Source organism: Pinus tabuliformis, chromosome 3_2, assembly GCF_031772625.1.
Source record: "Pinus tabuliformis cultivar Carrire ecotype Pingquan chromosome 3_2, CPIR1, whole genome shotgun sequence".
In the NCBI taxonomy this organism is placed as follows: domain Eukaryota; kingdom Viridiplantae; phylum Streptophyta; class Pinopsida; order Pinales; family Pinaceae; genus Pinus; species Pinus tabuliformis.
The window spans coordinates 931,894,010-931,903,181 of NC_142302.1; the positions used below are offsets into that span (position 1 = coordinate 931,894,010).

The 9,172-nt window shown below is 40.6% G+C and overlaps 1 protein-coding gene across 1 annotated transcript; it reads left to right on the forward strand.

Annotated features, from left to right (window-relative positions):
- Positions 1-225: 225 nt before the first annotated feature.
- Positions 226-4,293, forward strand: LOC149183702 (uncharacterized). The gene is made up of 2 exons (XM_089415037.1): positions 226-2,194; positions 2,327-4,293. The coding sequence occupies exons 1-2, from the start codon at positions 226-228 to the stop codon at positions 4,291-4,293; spliced, it is 3,936 nt and encodes a 1,311-aa protein (XP_089271163.1).
- The last annotated feature ends 4,879 nt before the right edge of the window (positions 4,294-9,172 follow it).

Genomic DNA, 9,172 nt, shown 5'->3' on the forward strand with positions numbered 1-9,172 from the left:
TGGCCCTCTTCCCTCCCAAAGCCAATCCAGGAAAAAGAGAGGTAGGAAATCCAACCTTTCCATGGCGCAGATTAAAGCAAAATTTGATGTAGCAGATGGAAAACAACAATCTATTCCAGGGGCACTTAGAGCAGTGCAACCCCCAGAAGAGGTTATCAAATGATCTTATCTTCATGGAACTGTAGGGGTTTAGCCAGTAAGCCCAAAAAACTGGTATTACGGGAGATGTTTCTTAACTCTAAATCTGATATCCTTTTTCTCCAAGAGACTCTCGGAAGAGGGATAGAAGTGGAATCAGCCTTAAATGCTTTGATGCCTGGATGGAGATTCATAGCACTAGATTCAGAAGGCCACTCTGGAGGGTTGGCCATTGGCTACAAGGAAGGAAGGATAAAGGTCAGTAATTTGTGGGGGATGAAACAGGCCATGGGAATGGAAATTCATTGCACAGAACTCTCCTTTCCTCTTTCCATTTGCAATGTGTACGGGCCCTGCCAGGATAGGGTATCTTTCTGGAATGATCTGATGTCAAAATATTTTTTAAAGGGCAAAAATTTGGTGCTGGGAGGGGATTTAAATTTCTCTATAGGAAGAGCGGAGGCTTGGGGTCCTTCAGCCAGAGAAGACCCCCTGATAGACTTTTTCTTAAATATGTTCTCTGTCAACAACCTCCTAGACATAAATTTACTCAAATTAAAGCCTACTTGGAGGAACAGGAGAACTGGGGAGGCTAGAGTGGCTAAAAGGCTTGACCGGTTTCTCATAAATGAGGAGTTGGCAGTCAAAATCCCTATGTTCAGACAATGGATTGAAGAAGGAGGGCTATCCGATCATTTTCCTATATTCTTAGAACTCTCCTCCCCTCCCCCCAAGCCCCCTGCCCCTTTCAAGTTTAATTCTTCTTGGCTTCAAGAGGAGTCTTTTTCAAACCTCTTCAAGCAAACATGGAAGCACCCGGAAGCCAATGCACCAGAGGATAAAGGTTTCTGGTTTATGGAAAATCTCAAAAGACTGAAGAAAGCTACCATAAGCTGGGCAAAGGATAGGAAGGAAGCTCAGAAAGAGGAACTCACAAAGATAAGTGAGGAACTTAAAAAGCTGGAAAGTATAGAGGAGGAGGGCTATCTGTCGCAGGATTCAAAGGAAAAAATTCTCCATCTTGAGAAACTTAAAACTAAACTCCTCCTGGATAAAGAAGAAGAATGGCGCTTAAAGAGTAGGGCAATCTGGCTTAAAGCTGGAGATGAAAATACCAGGTTTTTTCATAATTATGCCAAAGGGAGGAAATCGGCAAATACTATATGGGGCCTAAAAGATGAAGAAGGTAGGGAAGTGCAGACTTTTCGAGCTTTGTCAGATTTAGGCCAGAGACACTTCCAAAATCTCTTTGCAGATCCAGGAGCAACTACTATTGCGGAGGTAATAAGGACAGCTCAATGCTTCCCAAGATTCTTGGAGGAGGATGAAGCGGAGGACCTTAACTGTGAGGTTACCAAGGAGGAAGTGGAAGCTACAATCAAGTCCATGGCAAAAGAGAAAAGCCCTGGACCAGATGGTTGGTCCATAGAGCTGTTCCTCCACTTTTTTGAAATTATAGGAACAGAAATTACAGAAGTGGTGGAGGAGGCCAGGAAAAAAGGTGAAATCTATAGTCCTTTTAACGCCACGTTTATAGCCCTTATCCCAAAGAAGGAAGTCCCGGAAAGTTTTGAAGACTTCAGGCCAATCTCGCTATGTAATAGTATCTATAAAATCATAGCAAAAGTGATAGCAAACAGAATCAAACCAATTTTGTCAAGACATATATCACTGGAACAGTTTGGGTTCTTATCGGGAAGACAAATACATGAAGCCATTGGAGTAGCTCAGGAGGTCATGCACAGTGTGAAGCAGAAGAATAAGAAGGGAGCTGTTATAAAAATCGATTTATCAAAAGCATATGACAGGATAAATTGGTTATATCTCAGGCTGCTTCTAACTCACCTTGGCTTCAAACCTGCTTTTATCAGTTGGATAATGGGCTGTATTTCAAATGTAAGCTATGCAATTCTCATCAATGGAGCAGCCACCCCTTTCTTCAAAGGGCAAAGGGGTCTGAGGCAGGGGTGCCCCTTGTCCCCCCTGCTCTTTCTACTAGTTGCGGAAGGTCTCAGCCAGTTGATCCACAAGGCCAGAAGAGAGGGGAAGGTAAAAGGTATTGAGGTAGCCACAAATTTATTTATCTCTCATCTCCTTTTTGTTGATGATATTTTGATCTTCACAAATACTGAGCTCTCTGAAATAAAGGAACTAAATTCTATTTTAGATCTGTTTCTAAAAGCAACAGGCATGCAAATAAATCATAGAAAATCCCAGCTGATAATGACAGGCCTGGTAGCTCAGGAGAGGGGAAGGCTTCAATCGGTCTTACCTTTCCATCCAAGTTCCCTGGATCTCCCTTTCAAATACTTGGGTTTCTGGCTAAAGCCAAATGCATATAAGAAGGAGGATTGGAACTGGCTGATTGCAAAAATAGAATCCAGAATCTCTCATTGGAGTTTCAAATGGTTCTCGAGAGCGAGCCGTTTGACTCTTATTAAGTCCGTTCTTTTGGCCATCCCAGTGTATTGGGCTGCTCTAACTTGGGTCCCCAAAGGTATTATGGAAAATATCAGAAGACTTTGCAGTAGATTTCTATGGGATGGTTCCAAGGAAAACCAAGTGCTCCCATGGGTGGGTTGGGACAAAGTGGCAAGGTCCAAAGAATGGGGTGGTTGGGGGATTAAAAATCTTCCAGATTTCAGTCTTTCTTTGGCAGCAAAGTCGGGTTGGAGGTTGATAAAGATGGAAAATTTATGGACCAAAGTGATAAGAAGGAAATATATAGACCCGATGCCTTTGGAGGACTGGATAAGGAACCCGGTCAAGAACTTGCAGAATGCATCTGTGATATGGAAGGCTACAGTAATTTCGTTCAAGGTTATTGAACAAGGTTTGGCATGGAAGATTGGGAATGATAGAAATCTGAAGATTGGGAAAGACCCATGGATCGGCTGCAATGAAAATTATGCCCTTTCACCTGATCTAATTAGACACTTAGAAGATAAAAACATTCTTACTCTAGACCAGGTGGAAAAGGTGGGTCATTCGAGCATTTGGTGCCAGGCATGGAAAGATGGTGAGGATCTGCAGCTCGATCAGAGGTGGTGGAATGAATGGTCTTCCTTCACTCAAGAACTTGTTCGTTCAAATGTTAGAATTTCAGACTCTCCAGACAGCCTGATCTGGGCCCACGGAGAAACAGGCGACTACTCCCCAAAAGAAGGATACAAGTTCATCCAATCCAGGAAAGGGTGGGCGAATCCAGAGTGGTGGGCCAAACATATTTGGAAGCTCAAATGCCCAGCTAAGGCTAGACTTTTTCTCTGGTGTCTCCTTAGAAGAAAAGTTCCTACATGGGACATCCTCCAGGCTAGATTCATGTATGGCCCGGGGAGGTGCTCCCTCTGTAAAGAAGCAGAGGAAACAATAACCCATTTGTTCCTTCAATGCCCAGAAACTGTAAAAATCTGGAGGGAGGTTGAAAAGTTGATGAACAAAAAGTTTCAATGGGGTAATGGGAATCTGGACGAGGCCTGGTCAAACTGGTGGCAGCATTATCCGGACGGGAACCTGAGGAATCTCCCACCCATCATTTGCTGGGGAGTCTGGCTTGCTAGAAACAGATCAATTTTTCAAGACAAGGGTACCCAGCCCTCCATCACAGCCATTCAAGTAGTATCCATTTACGCTTCCATCCCAGAACCTGAAGAAAAAAGACCTCAAAACCATATCAAAACTGTCCAAATCAAAGATGGTATTCCTTGGGCGTTTTTTGATGGAGCTTCCCAAAACAACTCAGCAGGTGCAGGAATCGTCATTCACATTAATGCTCACCACTCCCTCAAAGCTTCTGTCGGTTTGGGGTCTGGTACAAATAACTTTGCTGAATTATCAGCCTTAAGACTGCTCCTATGTTGGCTTATTCAAAGAAACACCTTCACTATTCAGATCTTTGGAGACTCCCTCAATGTTATAAACTGGGTTAATGGAAAAAGTTCTTGCAAAAACCTATTATTGAAACCCATGCTTCAAGAAATACAGGTATTAAAGTTATCTTTTAACTCTTTCTCCATATGCCATATCTACAGGGACAGCAATGATGACGCGGACAAGCTTTCTAAGGAAGGTTTGCAGCAAGTTCTGGGAGGGTGGAAAATAGTGGAAGATTGTCAAGGACAGATAGTTTCATCAGATGTGCCGCCTTATACTTAACTCTTCAGCTGATGCTTTTGGTTTTTGTTTATTATCTCTTATATACTTTGCTTAGACTATTTCACACAGACTTTTTTATACAAAAACTCGGTTCCATATATTTTTTTGTGGGCTGTTTTCCTCTCTGTTGAGGAGGCCCAAAGGCTGAAATGTAATGTTTGTATTACTGCTTTTTGATCTGTCTCTTAAAGACGAGTCCATCATGGGTCATAGCTGTTTTGCCACAGCTTTTTTATACTGCAAATCTGCTCTGATTTCTGTGTTCATAAAAACAGAAAGGAGACTTTTGTGTGTTTGTATGCTTGGTCTAGCAAGCAGTTACTTACGGAAATGCTCAGCATATGCAATGTAACTTTTTATTCTCTTAATAAAAAGTTCGCTTTTTCTTCGGAAAAAAGTTAATTCAAAATACTAAAATAATTCTTTGGAAAATAATAACGATAAACCCATATTTAATTATGAATGGTCTTAGTGCATGGTTATGGAGCTGCAAAATATGGTAAATGCTGCAAGAAAATGAAACAAAATAGGGTGAAATGGATGGAATTTTGAAGACCCAATAGGTTTCTTTCATTTACTTGAGTATATCCCCTTGAGGCCATGCTGACTTCAATTTTTCACTGAAGTCACATGTTGTTTGATGAGCATCAGTATTGCAGTAAGAATGTTGCAACTCCTGGGGCTTCCAACATTACTTTATCAACCTGGGGTTCATATAAACTTGGAGGTGATAGTGTTGTATACACAAGTAAATGTGATAGGTCCATTCTTTGTCACTTCTAAGCCGACGATGGACCACTAAGATTTTTCAACCAAACTTCTATTGATTCAGAAGAAGCTTGATTACCAATGAGGAAAAAGGGAAATCTACACTAAAAGAAATCTTGTCTACTGCTGTAAGGAAAAAGACTGAAATCAAATTCTTAAACACACCATTCATCTAATCTAAATGCTAAGAGGCTTTGCTTCAAGATAATTCTAAATTATCATATGTGCAATCATACAATCCTAGGCATGCAATTTGAAACATCAAACATTCTACTACTGTGCATGTAAATGAAAAAAGTAAGTCTTTTTTCCTTTTTGTCTTTTTTTGTGTGAAAGTGTGAAAGATCACTTCTTTTAGTGATGTGGAAAGTGGATTATGGATGATGGTGTATGGTAAAATGGATTGGGAGGAAAGTAAGGGTCATTTTCTAGCTTCCTAGGGATTTTTCCACAATTTGGCCTTAAAGAATGCCACTACAGGTCAACCTACAGGATGTCCTAATTCATCCTACATGATGTCGTAATGCTCCTATAGGATCCCCTATATTCCTATAGGATAAAACCGAGAGAAAGAGGATGGATTTCTAAGGTGATTTAAGGCTTAGGGAAGGTGAATGGTGGGTGAAATAAAGCAAGAGAGTTCCTAAGACTCCTTCAGAACTAAAAAACAGAGTTGTGAGATGGTTGGATTTTCTCAACAAGCTTGGAGAAGTATTCTTGTGGAATGATGAATTTAGTGAGGGATTTAGTGAAGGAAGGTGATAACCATGGATGGATGAGGTTAGGATGGGGTTGTTGATCATGAAATCTCTTTGTACTACTAAAACCCCTGCACTGCATCAATCATTCATATTTATCCATAAATCATGTAAGCAAGAAGCTTTTCAATTAGTTAAGGAAAACTGAATTTCATGACCTAGCTTCCTATTTCATGCATGGGAAAACTTTAGAATAATATGAAACCTTTATCAGATCTAATGTAATAGTGAAGATAATAGAAATGGCAATTAAATCCTATTCTTGAAAACTAGTAAAATGCTGACCTAAGTAATATAAAACCCTAAATTCCATGAGAAATCAGAATTCTGTCTTTTTGGGGCTACATAGGAGTTCTTCCCTCAAACCATGGTCCCTGAAAGGAGGAGTGAGGCCAAATACACCTGATAACAACTTTTTCATATTCTTTTATATTCCTAAGCTAATGCTAAAGCAATGCACAAATGGAAGCAAACTAATCAACTACTTGTATTGAAATCAACTAAGCATACAAATACAAGAAGAGGAGCCTTTGCTGCTAGGGTTGGGCCCTAACCCAAGAGATTCAGCCCTCTGAGTCAACTTAGTGCTGGATCAAGGAAATGTTCATTCTCATTATCAGAACAGAAAATTACATAACAATGTCTTCCACAAGTCTTGAACTCGAAAATTCCTAGTGTTTTTACATCAAAAGATCGAATCGTAATGAGGCTATAGGCCTCCTTATTTATACCAATGGAGTATCCAACGAATTCCTTAAATATAGGGAGGCTTGACTCCCAAACTCAAAATGAACTCTCTTTAACTATCACTGGGTTAGCTTCCTTTTGATCTTTATGACTTGGCTTCTTGTAACTCCGAGCTAGTGTGATTTGATGGAGGAATATTTGAATGAGTGAGGAGTAAATGAGGAGGATATATCTCCTACAATCTCTCCTCCTTGTCTCATTCGAGTTTAAACCCTTAATTAGCCACAATTTCCATGATTTTCTCTCAAAAACCTGCAATCAATGCACATTAGTCAACTAGGAATAATATTTCACTGTGACTCATCTCATTAAGAAAAATATAATCAAAATCTGTAAGAAATTATGAGAAGAGTTTATTTTAATAAGCTACGAGGTGTGTTAAGGTCCGTATAGTTACCCAATGAAGAGGCTCATCATCACCCGCTACTGAAAGTGTTGCTCATCGTCTGAGAAAATCAATCTATAACCATGTCTTTTATTGGTCTAATGGCCTTCCTGATATCCCATGCTTCTATTGCAATTTTCTCTCTTGTGCATAGAATCCGACCTTCATATCTATCTCCTCCCACTGCTTTCTTTCTTCCTCTTCCTTCCTTCCTTCCAACATTCCTAAGAGTAGTGGTGGATTGAGTCTCAAGCCAATCCAATTGACTTTGAGTCTTTGGAGAGCTTGCTTGTACATGGGTGTTCTGTTTAGTGCCTCTCTCATTCTCTGAGGAGAATGGTACTCTCTTATTTTCAAGCTGTAGGGCAAAGTGTTCCATCTCCTTTGCAAGATTGCATGTTGTCATCACCTAACAACTTGAACATGTCCCCAAAGTGCGTGATTTCTTTCTCTTGGGAAGCAAGGTACCTAGGTGCATGTTGAGGGTCATTTGCAATCAAGTTGTGGGTGATGATGACAACCATTGTATTTGATTGCTCAACTATTAGAAAATTATATATTACGGAGCAATGGAACACATAAAATATTGCAGAAATATAAACACAGAAAATGCATAAAACAAGAGAGACACAGATATACGTGGTTCACCTAGTTTGGGCTACGTCCACCCCGAACAGCCAGACCTTTCATTCCATTATCCAACAAAATGAAGAGACACAACCTACAGTAGATCAGCTGTAATATCCTCTGTTTTCTCTCACAGTCTCACCTCTTTGTTTCTCGCTCACTGAATACACATCTATTACACGGCCTCAAATACAATGCCCTCATACAAAGAGAGGAGTTGCCTTCTAGGGCAAAAAACCCTAAACTAAACATAAGTTCTACCGTCAGATCATCCGCCTAATGAACGACCCAGATTGACTAGAAATTACTATATTTTTACAAGGCAATTTTACAGCTGTTTTTAGCTTTAGGGGCGCTGCCCCCGAAAACCCCCACCAAGGGGGGCTCCCAAAGGTCGCAGCCACCCTCGAAACCACCTGCCAGGGGGGGCTCCCAAAGGTCACAGTCACCCCCCCCAGACCCCCCTGCAGCGAATATTTTACGGGTGGCATTGCCGCCCCCATTTAGAACTAGGGTCCAATGTGGTGATACCTTTGAATATAGAAGATAATCAGGCTCCACACCCAACATCAACTCTTATCATGAGGGGTTTTTATTCTTCTCTTGCCATTACTTTCTTCATTTTTTCATCCCTTGCTTCCTCATGATTTATCCACGATGCCAAAGCCATCAACTGTAATTCCCCTAGTTTTGAATTTGGATCCCACACATTCAAAACAGTGAAGGCCAAGTTGAGGAGGTAAAAATCAAACATTTTATCTCTATCCTCCAGGGGGATTTGATCATAGAGATAAATTAATTATCTATAATCTTGGAAGGGAATAGTGCCTCTTTGTGCTAAATTTTTGATTTGGAACTGCAACCACTATTCCTTAAGATACAATTCATAGGACTTTGCTGGCATCTTGGACTAGATTTCCTCTAATGATAGACTAGCCATGCATTCCAATTGATTCTCTCATTATTGTATATGTCCCCTTAACCATGTATTCTCTACCTCCAATTGAGCTTTCATCATTGTCTCTATGTCCCTCAGGCTGCTCAGTTCTCTTCCCATCTCCTATACTTTCTCCTCCATGTGACCTATGTCCTCCACTCCTTTAGATTTGGAAATTTGCATCCACCTATGTGTTCTTTCCTGTTGGTCATGGAATCCTTCCACAACATGTTTTTGGGGCTCAAAGCCTAAGTTTTGAGTGATATTATTGTAAAGCTCCATGAATTGCGGGCACGAAATGTATGTTAGAGTCATAGGGTTTTCTGCCTAAGTTTGAATGAAAGGTCTGCCTACCCATGGTTCCTGGACCATGGGATTGTATAGATAGAGTGAGGCTCTAAGTTGTAAAGAGATAAGATCAAAAGAGAGAATCTAATGGATAGAATGAGATAGCGAAGCATATAGTAAGAGTCTAAGTGTTTCTTGTGTCGTAGTAGTAGGAAGAGGCTCTGGAGCTAAGTGCACAAAGGCCTAGTAGAGTCCGTAGCTGAGTGCACGGACCCTTGCAACTGAGTGCGCAAGGTAGAGTTGAGTCTGTAACCAAAGAAGAGATTAATAAAGAAAGGTTTTGTTACCAATTCAGTGCATCTATTATGA